The sequence below is a fragment of the Vulpes vulpes genome, chromosome 14 (assembly GCF_048418805.1).
Source record: "Vulpes vulpes isolate BD-2025 chromosome 14, VulVul3, whole genome shotgun sequence".
NCBI classification, from domain to species: domain Eukaryota; kingdom Metazoa; phylum Chordata; class Mammalia; order Carnivora; family Canidae; genus Vulpes; species Vulpes vulpes.
Window position 1 is genome coordinate 29,523,985 of NC_132793.1, and position 20,315 is coordinate 29,544,299.

At 45.5% G+C, this 20,315-nt stretch overlaps 1 protein-coding gene across 3 annotated transcripts in view; it reads right to left on the bottom strand.

Moving 5' to 3' along the window:
- Positions 1–1,799: 1,799 nt before the first annotated feature.
- The window catches only part of UBOX5 (U-box domain containing 5), a 42,804-nt gene continuing 24,288 nt past the window's right edge, over positions 1,800–20,315 (bottom strand). The window contains exons 2-5 of one of the 3 annotated variants that reach the window (XM_026012381.2): positions 10,923–11,017; positions 7,922–9,122; positions 5,642–5,803; positions 1,800–2,526 (exon numbers count right to left, since the gene is read on the bottom strand). In XM_026012381.2, coding sequence (XP_025868166.1) covers positions 2,318–2,526; positions 5,642–5,803; positions 7,922–9,122; positions 10,923–10,976 — 1,626 coding nt within the window. In that variant the 5' untranslated portion in view covers positions 10,977–11,017 and the 3' untranslated portion in view covers positions 1,800–2,317. The remainder of the gene's footprint in view (positions 2,527–5,641; positions 5,804–7,921; positions 9,123–10,922; positions 11,018–20,315) is intronic. The other 2 variants (XM_026012383.2, XM_026012382.2) reach the window with 2 other exon arrangements.

Consider the following 20,315-nt stretch of genomic DNA (forward strand, 5'->3'; position numbering starts at 1 on the left):
GGCTGCGCACCCCAAATGGGCATGGTGTTGAGCACACGATGGAGGAAAGAGGAGGACGTGTGCCCCATGGGACCTGCAGCGGGCGAGGGGGCGGCAGGCCACATCAAGGCTCCGCGGACCTGAGTCGTCTCAGAGCCCCTGGGGTCCACGCCATGTTCTGGCCAGCTGCCCTGGGCCTGGCTCCGGGGCGCCACTGAGAAATAAACCGCCCTTTGAGCCTCGTTGGCAGCAAGAGCGCTGTTATTCCCATTTTCTAGGGGAGACAAACAGTGTAGCCCTGCTTAGTGTTGTTTCTGGCAAAGGTGGTAAAAGATCACATCCTTTTGGGGGACTCTTTAGAATAAACATAAAGGGGCACCGGGCCGGCTCAGTCAGTAGAGCATGTGATTCTTGATCTTGAGGTCATGAGTTCAAGCCCCATGTTGGGTGTACAACTTAAAAAAAAAAAAAAAGTGAGATAAAAAGGGATGTATTTCCAAGGATGTGGTGGGGCTCCCCTTGGTCATAGGACAGAACTGTCTACCCCAGTGGCTCCCAAGCCAGGTTTCTCCCCAGGGCCATCTGGGGAGCAGGAGCCAATTTGAAATGCAGATCACCAGGCCCCTCCATAGAAGGGGAGGCAGCTCTGGTCATATCTGATTGTGCCTTATGTAGACCCCAGGCTGGAAACAGCTGTCTCTGACTCCCTGGGATGGGGTGGACGGGATGGCCCAGATGGCCAGAGAGAAGGGTTCCCACCCTCTAAGCTACCCCGAGGCCACGACAGGTTGATGACAGGTACCCTCCCCTGGGCCCCCGTGGTAATTTTGCTACAAATGCTAAGTGGAGCTTTTCTTACAAGGATGCCATGAGGATAAGGCAAGAGTCTGGACTGGCCCAGACCTTTAAAGCCAAAGAGCACACAGGAGCTAAGAGGAAAGCCCACCAGTGCAGACCCCCAAGTCCCAGGTGATGTTGTGTCAAGGGAAGCGCCACAGAGCGGCAGAAGATGGGAATTTCCTTTGGGGACACACAAATCTCCTAGGAAGCTCTAACCCCACCTGCAGATCTCTAAATTCCTGGGTCTGGACTGGAATCCAAGAATCAGAGGTTTTCCTAAGCTTCCTTCTTTCCCACCAGCCGAAGGATGGTCCCTGGGGGGGGGGGGGGGGAGTCCCTGGGGGGTTCCCTGGGGTCCCCCTGGAGTGCAGAGGAGGTGGCAGGCCTAGCTCCCCTAGGAGCTAGGGGAGAAGAACAGGCGGCTGGAGGCCCCAGGGCCTATCCACAGGTGCTGGTCCCTGCCTGACCTACTCACAAGGGAGCGGGGAAGATCCCGGTGTGCTTTCTCACATGAGGACATTGTTCCAGCGACTAGAATCTTTTCCACACAGTAAACAGTTGTAGGAATAGTTTCTCTCTGGGACTCCATAAGCTAAATTCTGAATGAAAAGAATGCAGCCTACTTGTTTAAGTACTCCTCCTGAAACAGGCTGGGTGGGGAAAGCTCTGTCCCCGTCAGAGGGCAGCGCAGCTGCAGCCGGCTGGGCTGAATGCAGTGCAGCCCCAGCCCCATGTGAGCTGGCCTCAGGGAGGACACTCAGGCCCCCCCACTCACATGCACGCCCACATGCAAATCCTCATGCGGCAGATGCATCTGGAAATGTGACTTCTCATCCCTTCAGGCCACTGACCTCAATTGTCGCCTGACAGGGTTGTCGTGGCCACTTAAGGTTGCCCTGTGACAGCCCCACATTGTGTGGGTGCCGGTGGGGGACAGCAGTATGACACAGACAGGCACTTTGTCAGGAGGAAGCCCACAGTAGACGTCAACCATCGCTTTATTAAGGCTCAGAGTGGCCTGCCAGTCGGGAACTGAGTCATTCATCCACAGCCCCGCCATGGAGCCCTCATGGATGACACTGAAGGCAGAGGCGGTCTTTGAGATCCAGAGCCATGGTCTGTGGTGCTCCACTTGCATCTGCCCTGCAGGACTGGGGTGGGTGCCAGCAGGGTGGGGCCGGCTCTAAAAGGCCCTGGGCTCTGGTGGGGCGGGGCGGGGGAGGCAGGGAGGCCTGGGAGGGCAGGAATATGTCCTCCATCCCTCCGGGCCCAGACTATGGCTTTGTTATCCTAGTGCCACTTGAGCAGGAGTGGAGTGCCCCCTCCTACCCCGACTCAGGCCCATGTGCTACACTGTGGAAGGAGACAGAGGGAAAAAGCCCGTGGGGAAGAAAGGGCCCCTCTGTGCTTAGGATCTGGCCAGCCCTCAGGGGACCCTGACCCCCCCACTCCCTCAGCTACTCCCCTCGATGGGTCTTCTCGGGTTGAGGCTGGTCACTCAGAAGTGGACCCGCAGTACGTCCTGGCTGGCGAACGGCCGCTGGCAGGCTGTGCAGGCCACAGGCAGGGAGCGCTGCTTCTCACCCAGGCAGGGCCGGCATAGCAGGTGGCCACAGGGAAGCTGGTACACAGGCTCCTTTTTGAAGTACGGAGAGAACACTCTTTTGCAGGAGGCGCATTCGGGGCCTGGGATGCTCCCAGGCTGCTCTGGTAAATCAGGGAGGAAAATAGGCCAAGGTTAGGGAAAGCTGCCCCCCAGTGCAGGCTCCATCCTGATGGCAGGGCCTATGCCTGGAGTGGGACAACAAGCTTCCCTACCCTCCATCCCTGCAGCAGCCTGGCTTTATCTCTCCTGAGGCCCCTTCTGGCTAATCTGGAAGTATGGAGACCTAGGAGGCCTCCCCTCAATTATCAAATCTTGGTGCTCTAATGAGTGCTCAAGAAACGCTGGCTTCTGGGGGCAGGTGGGCCACACTGAGCCCTTCCTCCTGGTCTCTGAGCAGGACTTACTTTCCACTGGGACAGGCTGGCAGGGTCAGAGTGGGGCAAAAGCCCATCCTGACAACAAACTACAAGAAAGGCGAGGTGCCACAAGAAAAGGCAAAAGCTGAGAGTGGAGGCAGCCCGGGTGGCTCAGTGGTTTAGCGCCACCATCAGCCCAAGGCCTGATCCTGGAGACCCGGGATCGAGTTCCACGTCGGGTTTCCTGCATGGAGCCTGCTTCTCCCTCTGCCTGTGTCTCTGCGCTCTCGCTCTCTCTCTCTCTCTCTCTCTGGTGAATAAATAAATAAAATCTTAAAAAAAAAAAAAAAAGCTGAGAGTGGTCAAGTGCAGCAGGGTTGGGTATGTCAGCGGAGGAAGGAGGGCACCAGAGGTTGGGGCAAGGCTGAGGTCTGTCTGCAGCAGACCTGCCCGCTGAGCCTGGCACCTGCTTCTCTTCAGCCCGGCAGCCTTCCTCCTGACCTGCCAATCTCCTTCCCATGCCACTGGCACTCTCGTTCCCTGCTTTGAGCTGGGCTCCCTGGATGAGGGCCATAGTGGCCAAGACCTGCCACCACCTTCCCAAGCTGTACCTGCTGTACTTCCTTCTCTTGGGGCCTCTTTTCCCCAGTCCACACCCATCTGGAAAGGGCAAGGGTGGCCTCCTGGGAGGAAGAAAGAGACCAGCCATGCAGAAAGAAAGGGACAGCGAGTACAAAGAATTGGTCCAGAACTAAACCAAACCAAACCAAGAGAATGGCTGGTCCATTAAAGAAAGACAGGAAGCAGAGGTGTGACATATGAGACTGGCTTCTCAGGTGAGACTACAAAGGGGGGCAGGCTGAGGCATGGCACAGGACTTCATAGCAGTGGGAGTTTAGATTTTATTCCAAGTTCAATCAATGCCCGAGGAGGCATCTAAGAAGTGCAGTGCCACAAGCTGGTTGATAGCATAAGAAGATCCCTCTGGCCCCTGTGAGTGACTGGCAAGGGTGGCTGCCAGGGGGCAGCAGGACTGCTCCAAGAGGCCAGGGACACAGCTCAGGAGCTGGGGCCAGGTGGCAGCAGAGAAGAACACTCTGAGGTCCACTCTGGAGGAGCACCAGCAGGACGTGAGGGTGAACGGATATCAGGAATGCTGAAGCCAGGAATGCTGGATCAGGGCATGATCACAGAGTCCTGGGTTCGAGTCCCACACTGAGCTCCCTGTGAGGAGCCTGATTCTCCCTCTGCCTATGTCTCTGCCTCTCTCTCTGTTTCTCATGAATAAATAAAATCTTAAAAAAAAAGGAATGTTGAAGGAAATCAAAGATGATATACACTTTAGAGGCCTGACCAGAGGATAGAAGATGCTGTTCTTTATCCGCAATGGCATTATGGGAGGTGGGAGAAATCTCTGGAAGGTGTTTGTAGTTCTGAGTTAGAATTTTTTTTTAGATTTTATTTATTTATTCATGAGAGATACAGAGAGAGGCAGAGACATAGGCAGAGGGAGAAGCAGACGCCCTGCAGGGAGCCGGATATGGGACTCGATCCCAAGACCCCAGGATCATGACCTGAGCCAGAGGCAGATGTTCAATTGCTGAGCCACCCAGGCGTCCCTAAATTAGAATTTCACTTAAGATACATCCATGGGGGAATCCCTGGGTGGCGCAGCGGTTTGGCGCCTGCCTTTGGCCCAGGGCGCGATCCTGGAGACCCGGGATCGAATCCCACGTCGGGCTCCCGGTGCATGGAGCCTGCTTCTCTGCCTCTCTCTCTCTCTCTGTGACTATCATAAAAAAAAAAAAAAAAAAAAATACATCCATGGGTTTCCCACTTGGGGGTAGCCAGGCAGCTGTCAGGGAAGTTGGGATCTGAGCTCCCAGGAGAAGAAGGAGTTACAGGTGAGCATGGATAGTCACTGTCCGATAGGCTCTTGCTAGGATAACAGAGGACAGAGAAGAGGGTCCAGGACCAGAGTCTGGAACAGAAGAAAGAGTCAGCAGTGAAAACTGCAAAGGGATGGTGAAAATATACAGAAAAAGAATGTACCCTCTGGAAGGCCAAGAGGGAAGGCCTTTCGGGAAGGAGTGCTGGCTAGATGCATCAGATACTGCTGAGAGGGTGAGCGACTACTGGGCTTGGAGTCCATGGAAACAACTGGTCACCTGGACAAGAAGGTTCTTGGGGCTTGCCAGGGTGGAAACATAATCAGAGAGCTAGGGATGTGGGGATGAGAAGCAGAAGAGGTAAGATGGCCCGGGATCCAGATAAGAGAACAGCCTGGCTTTGGATGGGCAACAGGAACGGAGCATACACCTTATCATGAGCTCCTTCAGGCTTCATTTTGTAAAAACTGCCCCAGCATTCCAGCAGGTTCTCTCACTTTGCATCGTAATTGATTCTATCGTCTAATGTAGTCCCAGATTCAAGGGAGACAAAAACTGGCTCAGTAAGCTGCCCCAGTTCTTTGCCGAAACACCAGTAACAATGTTGACAGGAAGGGATGAAGAGGACAACCCCAGTTATATAAAATCAACAACCCAAGTGTCAGATGGGAGACAGACTAGATCCGAAAACTAAACGAAGGAGAAACAACCAAAAGTTCTCAGGACAGAACAATTAGATCTTACCAGAAACACCACAGAGCTGCCAAGCTCTAAGTCTACAGAATTACTAAGACTTAACTAAAGAAAGTCCTTCTTGTGAAGTGACAGGAACCCCTCAACTCTCCCTGGAGAAGGAAAGAGACTGGTTCTCTTTCCAGAAGGAGGCTGGGCATGGCGGTCCGCAGAACCCTGAATGCGTGGCCCAGCCTCCCATTCCAGGGCTCCCAGGAGACAGAGGGGGCCCTGGTTACCCGAGCCAGTGGCTGGCCTCCAGGAGGTGCAGCTTTCTCTCGTGCCCAGGTGCTGGAGCTGTCCCCTGGTCAGCCGAGCTGTGAAAGAGGGCATGGAGCCGAGGGTCGACGTCAAGGCAACTTCCAAGCTTTGTGACAGCTTCTGCTCATGGGACACTGGATCTGATAAGAGACGCACAGACCACAATATCCAGAGAGGTTCAGCAAAAGAGAAGACCAAGCCATATGTCCTTGGAGGACTACGAGAACAGTACTTCCAGCTCTAAATGGGCACAAGTGTACAGAAACTCCTCCCTAACGTCCACTAGTGGATTGTGATGACAGAACACCAACAGTGAAGGCTCTGGAGACCCATCCACACGGCTCTCAGGGCTCCTGCGCCCTGCTCTTGCTTTCCTGCTCCTGGACAGTTGGCCGAGCAGGCTTGGGCCACCTGGTGGCTAGCCTGCAGAACTGCACCCTACTTTAGGCAGGTCCTGCAGGCCAAGGAAATGATTGGGCCTACGCCCAGCTTTGAGCCCTTGCTCCCTATCCACTCCCTCACCAGCAACTTCTCCCCACCTTCTCCCTTCTAGGCTCCCCCCACCTCGCAAAGCTGCTGGCCTGCACCTCTGGGCCTCTGTGTGCTCTCTCTCTCCTGCTGAGTAAAGCAAAGTGGTCATTACTGAGTGAGTAGCAAAGACCGCACCCCGCCTATTCCAGGACCTAAGGGACCTTCTCTGTGTGGTCCACAGAAAGCCGAGCAGGCGGCTGAGGGTGAAGGCAATGGGGGAGGGGGGAGGCTGTCCCAGAAAGAACCCAGAGACCTGCCTGGTAGCAAGGCTCACCAAACTGCCCCAAAGGAGGGAGTAGAACATTTTGTCTACAGTTTGTAGGACTTGCTCTGGGCCTCGAAGCACAGGACAGCACAGTGCTATGTCACCAACAAATCTGCCAAGGCCAACACCACCGGAGACCTCCCAGACATCAGGGTCTAAGGACCCTTTCCTTGTCTCACCCCATGGCACCTCAGTTGCTTCCAGAAGTTTCCAAGGGTCATGTTAATGAAAACTTATATTCAAAACCACATGTAACCTTTAAGCATACTATTTGTATAGGGTTTTTACAGTATGAGAGGAAATTAAAAGAATGATAAAACTGAGACTAATTTTCATAAAAGAAAAAGTGTCAAAGAGTTACCTCCAAAAAGCACCAGGCTTGGACAATCATGGGTAAATTCTACCAAATATTTAAGAGAGTAAATGATTCTAATACTATTGTTCTAAAATTTAGTTAAGGAAAATTTCCTAATTCTTCTTATGGAGCAAATAAATCTTTGATAACAAAACATGACCAAAGATGGCATCTGCCCATGTATACATGCATACATACACATATACATACATATACAACAGTCCAAATTATTTATCAAGAATAAAATGCTGTAAACAGAGCCAAGCTGAATATTAAAAGAAGCATAACCAAATGGAGTTTCTTCCAGGAATGTTAAGACTGGCTCAGTATTAAGAAGCCTACTAATGTATTTTTTCACATTAAAAGATCTAAGGATGAAAAATCATAGTATCACCTCCATTGACATTGAAAAGGCATGAGACAAAATTAAACCACCTATCCTAGACAAAAACAAATATAAAAACCACCACTAAATAAAATAAGAATCAATGGTGTGGGAGTGTCTGAAATGGCTCCCCATGGGACCCATCTCCAGATACCCATGCCTTGGGTTTCCCCTCCCCTAGGGTATGGGCTGGACTCAGTGACTTGCTTCTAATAGAATATAGCAAAAATGACGGATGTCACCTCCACAAGTGGGTTATACAAAACCGTGACTTCCACCTTGCTTGCACACGCCCTGGTGTACACAGCTACCATGTTATGTGCTGCCCTCAAGAGGCCCACACAGCAAGGAGCTGAGGACACACTGGCCACCAGCCAACAAGGAAGAGAGACCCTCAGCACGACAATTCAGCCAGGAACTGAATCCTGTAACAATCACAGGAGCGAGCTAGCAAGTGAATCCTTCTCCAGGCAAGCTGTAAGGGGGCTGCGGGGCCAGCCACACTGAGGGTGGCTGCGGAAGACCCAGAAGCAGGTGACCCAGCCAAACCATGCCCGCATTCCTGACCAGAGAAGTTATGAGAGCATGCATGTATGGTGCTCTAAGCCAGTATATTTGGGGGTAATTTAAGGTGGCAAAGCATAAAGCACAGGGCAACAGTGCCAACTGTCGCCTGGGAAGCATAGGGATGACATAGGACATGGACGTAGGACGTGGAATACCTGTTGAGCAGTCCATATGCGTCAGCCCAAGCTCGCTGGCAGCTTTCATTTTCTTGGTGGTGTGCTCTGAGGTAGTGGGTGAGACCAGAAGATTCGTGGTAGAAAAACCGGAAGCACTGATACCAAGGCTACCGTCTGGGGGGTGTTCAGGCTGCTCCATCTTCCTTTTCCGAGACGGCAGAGCAATGGAAGAAGGCGTCACTGCCAATGCAGTCTGTGCTCTCCCGAGCAGATGGCAGCCAGGAACAGAGTGCTGGAGCAGGAAATGGTCGATCCGGGCCTTCAGGGAGGGGTGAGGCAGGGGCTGGGAGTGCGGAGTAAAGGCGACCCCCGTGAAAGGGTCGCTGGGCACTCGGCCCCAAGTGGCTTCGCTGCGGTTACACTTCTCCAATGTGCTCTGGTCAATGACCTTGCCCGAGGGCAGCAGCATTGGGCAAGGCATGATCTCTAGGGTGATGGGGTCCAGGAACTCCTCGGGCACATCTTGAATTACCTCAGCCAGCTCCTGCAGGCTGGTGGGGGCCTGCTGGTGCTCAGGCAGGGCCCCAGAATCGCAGTCACTCTCCATGGGCAAGGCAGGAGCCTGCAGAGCCAAGTCCTGAGGGAGGCTCTCGGAGGCAACCAGCATGACACTATCTATCACCTCCTGAGAGCAGGTTTTAGCTGGCTGACCCCACACTTCCAATCGTTTGATGCAAGGGATACCACTGCCTGTCACGTGGGTGATACAGATCTTGAGATGGGCCACGTGGCTGAGGGAAAGAGCCCCTTTATTCCAGAGCTCCTGGGCCACAACCGCAGGAGAGGGCAGTGTGGCTTCCATTGGGCCAAAAGGTGGCCTGGCCTTGAAGCCCCTGTGACTAAACACCACCTGGCTCTGGTTTTTCAGTAAGACTTTGCCTACCAAGGTGAATGCCTCCTTGTCCGGGATGGCCGGCTCAGCTGGGCCCAGGGTTCGGCACTCGGAGGCATTCCAAGATGCTCTGCTGGATAAGGCAGATGTGTACATTTCCAGGCCAGTGACATTCTGGCCTCCCCCAGCTGTGAGGTCTATGTTAATCCTACAGATTTCCACACTGAAGGGAAAGGAAACTGTCACATAGACCGGTGGCTTAATGAAATACTCTGTCCTAAAACCATGACTTCTCTTTGTGAGGTCTTCAGAGATGAGATTTTCTACTTCATAACCATCAGCTGATATCTAGAGTTAATGACAAATAGGAGATGCATTCATTTGATGAGATCCAAATGAAGACAACTAGTTTTCAAGAACTTGCCACTTCTAAGAAAATTATTTAAAGAAAGTCTTAAGTTCCTCATTTAAAATGTCCTCTATTACATCAAATTCTCTTGTTTTTTTTTTTTTTTTTTTTTTTTTTTTTTTTTTTTGAAGGGTAGGCACTCAAGATCAGGTCAAAGCAACTTGTTCCCAAGTATGACCCATCCTTAAAAAATATGAGCCACAAAACTCTGCTCAACCCAACCAAAAATCCCTTCAAAATAATGACTCTGAGAAAAAAGGGCAGATATACTAGTGGTTTTTTATTTCAGAGGATGAAACCATAGAGATTTAGGGGAAAACAAAGGTGCCCCTTAAAGTTCTTAATTTGGGGGCACCTGGGCAGCTCAATTGGTTAGGCATCTGCCTTCAGCTCAGGTCATGATCCTACAGTCCTGGGATAGAGTCCTGCATCAGGATCCCTGCTCAGCGGAGAGTCTGCTCCCCCTTCTCCCTCTGCCTCTCCTCCTGCTTGTTCTCTCTCTCTCTCTCTCTCTCTCAAATAAATAAATAAATAATTTTTTAAATAAAATATTTAAAAAAGATAAAGTTCTTAACTCTATAAATTGTAACAGGTTCCCTAGCAAGGCCAATGAACAATCTTCTTGTAAATCTGAGTGACGGATCTTGGTTAAAAAAAAAAAGTGTGTTCAGAAACAAGGACCACAAAAGACTGGGAAATCTAGAATAGTGATTATATTATGGAGTGGGAATGTAACTTTTTCCTCTTGTAATATTTCTTTTTTGAGGGAGGGGGATCATGACTTGATCATGGGATCATGACCTGGAATCATGACCTGAGCTGAAGGCAGATGCTTAACTGAGTAAGCCACCCAGGCACACCCCTCCAATATTTCTAAAATCTGTTATAACTTGTAGAGATTTTAAGATACAGGTACTCCCCACCCCATCTGAAAGTTCACATCACATCACTTTGCTTTTACCGAAGACCTATATTAGTACTTGTTTTTGCTAACCAAAAGAAATCCAAAGAGAATTTTTACCTTTACAGAAAAAAGTCATTATCAAACTAACCACTAATGTAGGTCTTTCATAAAAGTAAAGTGGCCTAATGTGAACTTTCAGAAGGCAGGGGATACTCTTCATTTCATGCCATTTCACCTTACAAAAGGTTTCATGGGAATATTCTTTTCACATAGCCAGGGGTGGAGGGCACTTGTGTCTCTGTTGACAGAAATTAGTTTCACAATCTAAGAACTTGATATAGTATGCTGAATGCAGAAGGTCCAAATTAGGGGAGGGTTCAGTTCCCCCCTTGCAGTTTCCTTACTCCTTGCTCCGAGCTGTGCAAAGATAACCTCCTTTGCACAAAAGGGGAAGCAGTCTAATTCAAATAATAAAGAAGGAATCCAAATAACAAATACAAGCTATTATTTCTAGCATGAGAAATAAGGGGGAAGAACAGCAGGGAGAGAATCTCTACCTTCACTGACTTGGAGTGGAATTAAATTTTATCATCAGAGAGAAGAGCACAATGAGTAAGACCCTCCAGAAAATGAGCCACAGCTCACCTTCTAACAGCGCTGTATGATTCTAGAGGTGTGGCCTGACCCATACTTACCTATGTATCACTGGTGGGATCTAAAACAGAGAAGGTAAAAGCACATTATGTCCAAAGTAAGTCCACATACACAGGCAGGAATGGGGAAAAACGTGAAAACTAGCCATTGTATATTTATGTGCATATACTTTTTTGTTTACCTTGTTGCAATAAATTCTTGGTCTGAACTGTGGGAGGCAAAGATTGATGACCATCTTTGTAGCTGAAAGGGTAGCTTCCAAGCATCAGAAATAGCCTTCAATAAAAAAAAAAAAACTTGGTATTAGACAAGTTACAGCTCAATTCTAAAACTTTTAGGAGCTGATTTTTAAGCGAAGAGAATCAAACAGGGTAACAAAGATTTCTATGCACCATGGTCATGGTCTACATACAGTCTCATCATATTGTACATGTACGTGATGCTGGGGAAGAATGAAAATTGCAGAGGAACTTTTTAAAAAAATTTTATTTATTTAAGTCATCTCTACCCTCAACATGGGGCTCAAACTCACAACCCTGCGATCAAAAGTCCCATGCTCCCCAGATTGAGCCAGCCAGGTGCCCCAACAGAGGAGCTTTCTCTTGCAGCCTGAGCTGTTTGGCCAGGACTGCTGGTTCTCCTGCTGATATCTGAACCCAGTGAAGGCAAGAGCCTGTTAGCTCTGCAAGGGACTCCCCATGGGAAAGAGAGGGTCAAAAGTGGCAGGGCTCAGAGAACAGAACTACTCAGCCAGAGGTTCTGAAAGGAACAGGTCACAGAAAATAATCAGTGCTAGGCATCTTTGTCATTTAACACCTACCAATGCAATTGCATTTTCTGTCTTTTAAATAACTATTTATTTATTTATTTATTTATTTATTTATTTATTTATTTGAGTGAGAAAGCTCAGAAAGAGAGAGAGAAAGAAGCAGACTCCCGCTGAGCAGAGAGCCTGATGCAGGGTTCAATCCCAGGACCCTGAGATAATGACCCGAGCCGAAGGTAGACGCTTAACCAACTGAGCCACCCAGGGGCCCCGCAATTGCATTTTCTTTAAGATTTCATTTATTTTTTCATGAGAGACACAGAGAGAGAGGCAGAGACATAGTCAGAGAGAGAAGCAGACCCGATGCAGGGAGCCTGATGTGGAACTCAATCCCAGGACTCCAGGATCATGCCCTGGGCTGAAGGCAGGCACTCAATCGCTGAGCCACCCAGACATCCCTGCATTTTCTTATTTTTTTTTTTTATTTTTTTTCCTGCATTTTCTTATTAAAACGAAAACAATTAGAATCCAAAACACTGTCATTCAGAAACAGAAAATCTAGACTTAGAAAGCACCTTAAAAGGACATATAATCCCAACAGTAATTCAATGACCTATGTCCAGGCTGGGGGAAATGGGTGAAGATGGTCAAAGGTACCAGTATGTTCTGGCGACATAGTGTACAGCATGGTTTACAACACCGTATTGTATATTTGAAGGCTGCTGAAAGTAGACTTAAAAGATCTCATCACAAAAAAATAAAAAATAAAAAATAAAAATTAAAAATTAAAAAAAAAGATCTCATCACAAGAAAAAAGCTATTAACTGTGAGGTAATGGATATTTTAAACTTACCATGATAAGCACTTTGTATTATATACAAATATTGAAATCATTATGTGGTACTTAAATGTATTTAACATGATATGTCAATTAATAGCACAATAAAACTGGAAGAAAAACAAAGATCAATGTCCAACAGCCTTTGGTACTCTTTGTACAGAAGCAGGGAAGACACAGAAATATCCCTCCTAGTGGCAGTCCTTGCCAATGGTTCTGAACTCCTTGGGTAAGGTCAGCCAGCCATTCTATGTTTTTCCATCTGGCAGACAAGACAACAAAAACTGTTAGGCCAAAAGGGACAGGGCCACCCTCTGAGGTCTGTATTATAATGATCAGTAGGTACCCACTTGCAGAGGCTAGGTTTGGGCATCCTATAATATATTTTTAAAAAGATTTATATATTTATTTCAGAGAAAGAGAGAATGAGCAGGGGGAGGGGCAGAGGGAGGAGACCCTCTTACGATCTCATGACCCATGAGATCACAACCTGAGCCAAACCCTAAAAAGCCTAAAGTTTCCTATTCTTTGTGAACCTGTGTTGAAACTCTTAATACTTCATTTTTGAGGCATCTATGTCATCTCTCTGTCAGAATATTCTAAAATCTGGCCTGGAATCAACATGGACTAGCTTAAAGAATTATTTTTCTTCCCCCAGGGAAGACTGTGTTAACAATGTCTCTGGCTTCTGACATTTTCCTTGTTCTCCACAACTCAGAAGTGAGTGTATGAGGAATTGCGCCTGCAAATATTCTCAGGGCCCTTGTATGGCCTCTCTTGGCCAGGAAACCAGAGCACATTCAGAGTAGCACTGCCCTCAATTCTCCTGCCCAATTAGGGCAGTGGCTTCTTGTTATTTTGTTTTGTTTTGTTTTAAATGCATAATTAAGCTAATAACTTTAATTGAACATAGTAGTAGTAAAATGAATATAAAGCCCAGAACAAGGAAACAAAACATTTCTCCTGGAAAAAGCCAGCCTAAAATGCCAAAGAAAAACAGATGATAGTGACACAGACGGTGACATAATAGATGTGCAAGTGCAGAACTGGGCTAGCCCTGAGCAAATGGCGAGGTCAGGCACTGCAGCAGGCAGTCCTCTCCTCCGACCTTTTGTCCTGATGGGACAAGGCCTTGGTAAGAACAACCAAAGAGACAGAAGCTGTGTTGTAACATCAAAATAATGAGAGGTGGTTGAGATTAGTCAGATAAAAGGGCCCTTAGTCCGCAATTGCCTCCACCCCGATGTCCATTTTTTTTAAAAGATTTATTTATTTATTCATGAGAGACACAGACTGAGAGAAAGACAGAGACAAAGGCAGAGGGAGAAGCAGGATCCATGCAGGGAGCCCGGCGTGGGACCCAATCCTGGATCCCGGGATCACGGCCCGAGCCGAAGGCAGGCGCCCAACCACTGAGCCAGCCAGGCGTCCCTCGCTGTCCACTTCTTAGGCCTGTTCTCTCCCCAACTTTTACGGACAAAAACAAACCTACAGGCAAATACTGTCAGTCCCCTTGAAGTGCTGACTTGATTTCCCAGTGGGAGGCACTGACTTCACTAACCCTTATCTTCTTCCTATCTCCTTGGTATCTTCTTGGCACATTTCACATGGTGGGCTTCTAACTTTCATTTATTCTACAGATCACAAGTTAATTTCTCTGAGAAACGCCAGGATCAGAATAAGTCTGGCAGGGGTCGTCCTCTTGAAGGCATGATAAAGGGCTCCCTGTGAGTAGGAAGCCAAAGGGAAAAGCCTTCAAAATTATCTGAGGACCCAACTCAGTTGTAAATGGCAGTGTGAAATGAAGTTGCCCAGAGGTGACCACCCTGAGGACCACCCTGCCTTTTGCCTTTCACCCTGGCTCAGTTCTCACCAGACACTTGTTCGTTCCCACGGTCGGACTGGAGAGGTGACCAGGATGAGGGCAAGCCAAAGGGCTTCCAACCTTCAGCTATCTCGTAACTTTAAAAAATCCCTCTTTAGATACCTGAGAGGGGAGAATCTGACTGTCCCTCCAATTGGTTTGACAATTTTCAAGGTTTTATCTGCACTTTGTCTCAGCCAACACAAACAACTCCTAGTGAGTTATGACACAAGGACCCTCTAGTAGCAAAACACAACTCCAGCTAGAAAGGCACATACAACTCTGGCTAGAGGAGATCCCCAGGGGTTTTATTCAGTTTTAATCATACTAACTGGTTAGCCTTCAATTGGATACTAATCTAATACAGATGAAGACACTGTGGCTTAAAGAGAGTAAAGCCAGCTTCTAAACCTTCCAAACCATTCTGGTTACTATCTACCTGGATACTATTTATCTTGAAGGATTTACCAGGAACTTACCTTTTTTCAAAGATTTTTAAAATTTATTTGAGACAAAGGAGAGAACACATACTCAAGTGGAGGGGCAGGAGAGAAGAAGAGAATCTTTAAGCAGATTCCTCAAGGAGCATGCCCACCCCCCCCTTAGAGCACAGAGCTTGATATGGGACTCGATCCCATGACCCATGAGATTGTGACCTCAGCTGAAACCAAGAGTCAGACGCTTAACCGACTGAGCCACCCAGGAGCCCCTTAGCAGGAGTGTACATGGACAATTTACAACTTTAGGTTTTTCCCCTCTTACTTAGGTCAGGTTTTCTTTTCTTTCTTTCTTTTTTTTTTTGTCAGGTTTTCATATCATTCTTTTTTTTTTTTTTTAAGATTTTATTTATTTATTCATGAGAGACACAGAAAGAGAGAGAGAGAGAGGCAGAGACACAGCAGAGGCAGAAGCAGGCCCCATGTAGGGAGCCCGACGTGGGACTCGATCCTGGGTCTCCAGGATCAGGCCCTGGGCTGAAGGCGGTGCTAAACTGCTGAGCCACCCGGGCTGTCCTGTATCATTCATTTTTAAAAAATCAATTCTCCCAAACCTAAATTAATGTAGCCATGCTCTACAATGTAGAATTTTGGAAACTTTGACTACTCCTTCCAACATTAAGACTCAATTTTCTTTTTAGATAAGGTAGCCCTCTATTCAAGCATCTTACCTCATGAGGCTCCTCATGAGGCTCCTCCTTTGTAAGAGGTTGTTAATACCATTAGCCAAATATTAACATATATGAACTTACATCTGACCAGACATAGCTTACTTGTTCTCTTGGTAAGATAGCACTTACCAAAATCTAATTTGAGAGAATATTTACAGAGACTATTCAGTCCATCCACATTAAATTCTTTGTAATGGGAGCCTAAGTGGCACCTGCAGTTTCCTGCCTGGCCCTCTTGGTGGCTGCTGCACTCATAACCCACACCACCATTTGACACACTCCTTAGCAATGTGGATTCCCAGCTATAGCAAAGATAAATGTAACACACTAATAAAAATTTAGTGGTCTATCTGAAAATTCATAGGATACCAGGGTGGCATGACACATCAGCTGGGAATCATAATTTTGGTCTCTATAATGTATCCTCCCACTGGGCTGCTCCTCAGGGCTGTATACTGGACCAAATAACACAAGGAATTTCACTCACATCTCATGTTCAATTCCCATACACAGGGCATCTGTCTCTCAGAGTAAATAAATAAAATCTTAAAAAAACAAAAAACAAAAAACAAATTCCATACACAACCATCACCACACTCCTGGCCCCACCACAAATAGCTTTATCAACTATTCACTTTCTGTGTGGCCCAGTAGCAAGGAATTTCATAAGAAACACCTCTAGGAAGCTGGCTCCTTTTTTTAAGTTATCAAGATGATCATTCTTTACTCTGCATGATATCCTCTCTTTGAGACCCATGAGAAAATTCTCTCTTTGGTCTCAGTACTAGGAAAAGTTGTTTCTTCAGTTATTTTCATGTCATAATGTATGTACATCACGAACACTATCTTAAAATCATTATGGAACAAGATAGAGTAAAATTAACAAATCATTCTTTTTGGTAAACATTTAGTCTGCTGGCAACTTTTTACTATTATAATATTAAGATAAAAATCTTGGGGCACCTGAGTGGCTCAGTCAATTAAGTGTCTCCCTTTGGCTCAGGTCATGATCCCAGTTTCCTAGGATGGAGCCCAGCTCAGCAGGAAGTCTACTTATCCCTCTCCCACTGCCTCAACAACCCCCCAACCTGCTCATGCTCTCTTACTCGCTCTCTCAAATAAATAAAATCTTTAAAAAATATATATAACAATTTTAAGTCAATTTTTTAAAAAAGATTTTATTCATTTATTCATGAGAGACAGAGAAAGTAGAGACATAGGTAGAGGGAGAAGCAGGCTCCCCATGGGGAGCCTGATGTGGAACTTGATCCCAGGACCCAGGGAACCAACCTGAGGCAGATGCTTAACCAGTGAGCCACCCAGGTGCCCCAAGTCGATTTTTGTCTTAGTACAATTTTGACTTTTTTTCTTAAGATATCCAACATTTCTTGTTAAGGTGGCTATTTATTTTTTTTTTTAATTTTTATTTATTTATGATAGTCACACAGAGAGAGAGAAAGAGAGGCAGAGACACAGGCAGAGGGAGAAGCAGGCTCCATGCACCTGGAGCCTGACGTGGGATTCGATCCCGGGTCTCCAGGATCATGCCCTGGGCCAAAGGCAGGCGCTAAACCGCTGCGCCACCCAGGGATCCCCAAGGTGGCTATTTATTAATAGGATCCTTTTATCCCATTAATATTTCTAACCAGTTTTGCTATATAGAGGAAACTTTTTCACTTGTGTACCTATGATGTGTTCAGTTGTCTTATTAAACCAATTGATTTTAATAGATTTTCAGGTTTTTTTTTTGCGGGGGGGGGGTTTCTATAATCTCAATAATAATTAGAGCCTCTTTCTCAAAATGGTAATCCTTCTCTCATCTTACATCATTAGCTAGAACTTCCAGAATTATATGAAATAATAATAGAGTTGCCATACTTGTTTTGTTCCATTAGAAAATGCTTCCAGTGTATCATCTTTGAAATAATGCTAATTGAAATATTCTTTTTATGTTAATAAAGCATTCTAACTTTCAGAGTTTTTTTTTGAAAACCAGGGATATGCTTTGAATTCTGATTTTCTCTATATATTGAGTTTTATTATTTTTCTTATCTGACAGACTAATGAGAGATAGCACGTTTCTAATTTTAAACCATCCTTTTATTCCTAGGATAGGCTCTATTTGGTTGTGGCAGATTGTTCTTCAAATGTTTTTCAAATTCTACTGAATTTGATTGCTCATATCTAATTTTAGATGAGATATTATTGCACATTCATATAACATTTATAAGCCCCATGCTAGGCACTGGAATATAGAGATAAAAATGAAATGGTCAGGTGGTGAAACTATTCTGTATGATATTGTAATAGTAGGTAGATATGTGACATTAGGCATTTGTCAAAATCCACAGAATCAACAACACAGTGATCCTTGATGCAAATTATGAACTTCAGTTAATAATAACATATTAAGAGGATCCCTGGGTGGCTCAGTGGATTAGCGTCTGCCTTCAGCCCAGGGAGTGGTCCTGGAGTCCCAGGGTTGAGTCCCTGCGTGGGGCTCCCTACATGGAGCCTGCTTCTGCCTCTGCCTTTGTCTCTGCCTCTCTCTCTGTCTCCCATGAATAAATAAATAAAATCTTTAAAATAATAATAATAATGTATTAATATTGGCTCACCCATTATAACAAATGTACCACACTAATGCAAGATGTTAGTAATAGAAGAAATGACATGCAAGCAAAAGTATATGGGAATTCTTCATATTATCTGCTCACTTTCTCTGTAAACCGGAAACCATTCTAAAAAATAAAGGTTTTTTATTTTTCATTTTAAATCTTTTTTTTTTTTAACATTTTATTTAAGTAATATCCATGCTCAATGCAGGGCTCGAACTCACATGCCCAAGATCAATAGTCGCTTGCTCTACCAATTGAGCCAGCCAGGTGCCCCTAAAAAAAAAGCCTATTAATAATAAGAATGGGGAGAAAAGTGACTGAAACAAATAAAAAACTGGAGATCAAATTGAAACAAATGAGTGTGCCATGTAAGTGACAGACTATTTTAAAACACATTACAAATGATAGTATCTGTTTCTTTGACAAATAGTGATATCCAAACACTATAGGATTCTATAGGACTCTGGTTGCCATCAAGGTCTTTCTGTGATCTTATCACCTCTGATTCCAACACCCCTGATCTTTTAAGGTCAAGTTCCTCCTGCCTTAATGCTTAATTCGGAAAAAAAGAATGGTTCAACATATGAAAATGCAGACAGCCTCACCCAGGAAGACTCTCCTCAGCCCTGCCTGAGAAATGGCCGTTTACCTGAACTCTTGCAAATACTTACAGTACTTACTTATACATTTACTCTAGTAAATATGTACAAATGAGAGCTTCTTTTCCAAATTTGGCATCTAAGTAAAAGAGAGACTGCATCTGAGTATAAATTGAAGGCCATGGATCATGGCTAAAGTGCCCTGCAGTTCAGACAAGTAGCCTGGAGCCAGATAATTGAAGCATTAAAAGACAGCAAGATAATACAGGTTTATAAACAGATAAGACACAAGTCAATTTTCATTACAAAGATTTTTTTCCTTTTTTTAAACAAAATATTTCAGATAAAGAAGAATATAGTAAACACTCTTATATCCACTACCTAGATTTAGCAGATATAAACACTGCCACATTTGCTTCTCATTTCAGTATTAAGGACAAAACTGAAAAGATACCAACAAAAATCATCACTATTCCCATTTCCTTTCCTTTTTTACCAAGAGGTGAACTCTAATCTGAAGTTGGTGTCTCTCATTCAAATCAGTATTGGTAAGTGTGTATCTATAAACAATATGCAGTAGTCTTATGTATATATATATATTTTTAGTAGTCTTATGTATATTTTTTAAGATTTTATTTATTTGAGAGAGAGAGGCAGAGACACAGGCAGAGGGAGAAGCAGGCTCCATGCAGGGAGCCCGATGCAGGACTCGATTCCGGGACTCCAGAATCACACCCTTGGCCAAAGGCAGGCGCTAAACCACTGAGCCACCCAGGGATCCCCAGTCTTTCATATTTTTAACGTACCTTAAGGATATACCATGCACATCATCTTACAACTGGCTTTTCCATTCAGCATTATCATTCTAAGGTTTTCCATGTTTAAATGTGGGTATCTGGTTTATTCATTTTAAATTTTTCGTAGTATTTTTTTTCAAATTTTATTTATTTGAGACACACACACAGAGAGAGAACATGAGTGGCAGGAGAGGGGCAGAGGAAAGGAAGAGCAAGAAGCAGGCTCCCCATTCAGTAGGGAGTCTGATGCAGGGCTTGATCCCAGGACCTCAGGATCATGACCTGAGCAGAAGGCAAACGCTCAACCAACTAAGGTACCAAGGTGCCCCCTTTGTAGTAATCAGTTACATGACTAAAACAGTTTATTTTTTCATTGCTTTTTTATCTACGTTTATAATTTTTTACTATGAAAAAAATGCTGTAATAAATATTCTCTACAAGTTTTCTTGTGGAAAAAAAAAGAAGAAAAGGAAAAGAAAAAAGAAAAAAGAAATGATATGAAATGGTCTCGTCCTCAAGTCTTGAGGCATGATGGACCTCTTTTCAACAGTGACTATGGAATATAAGTTTGTAACAGAGCTTTCTGCAAATGACATTCAGTGTAGGGAAGGATGGCCTAAGTAAATGTTATCAATTTGTGGTTTTGAAATCAAGTTATGGGTTGAAGAAAAGAAATATTAACTGGAAGAGAAGATAAAATATCAAAGTGTACATAATATGGAAAACTTATGAAATTTTTTCTTAGGATCTCAAGTAATCACTACACCCAACATGGGCCTTGAACTCACAACCTCGAGATCGAGTAGTATGTTCCACCAACTGAACCAGCCAGGAGCCCCTATTTTATGAAACTTTTGCTTCAGTTTTATACAAATACATGTAAGAAATTATATACTAGGTTCAATATAAAATTTCTTAATGTGG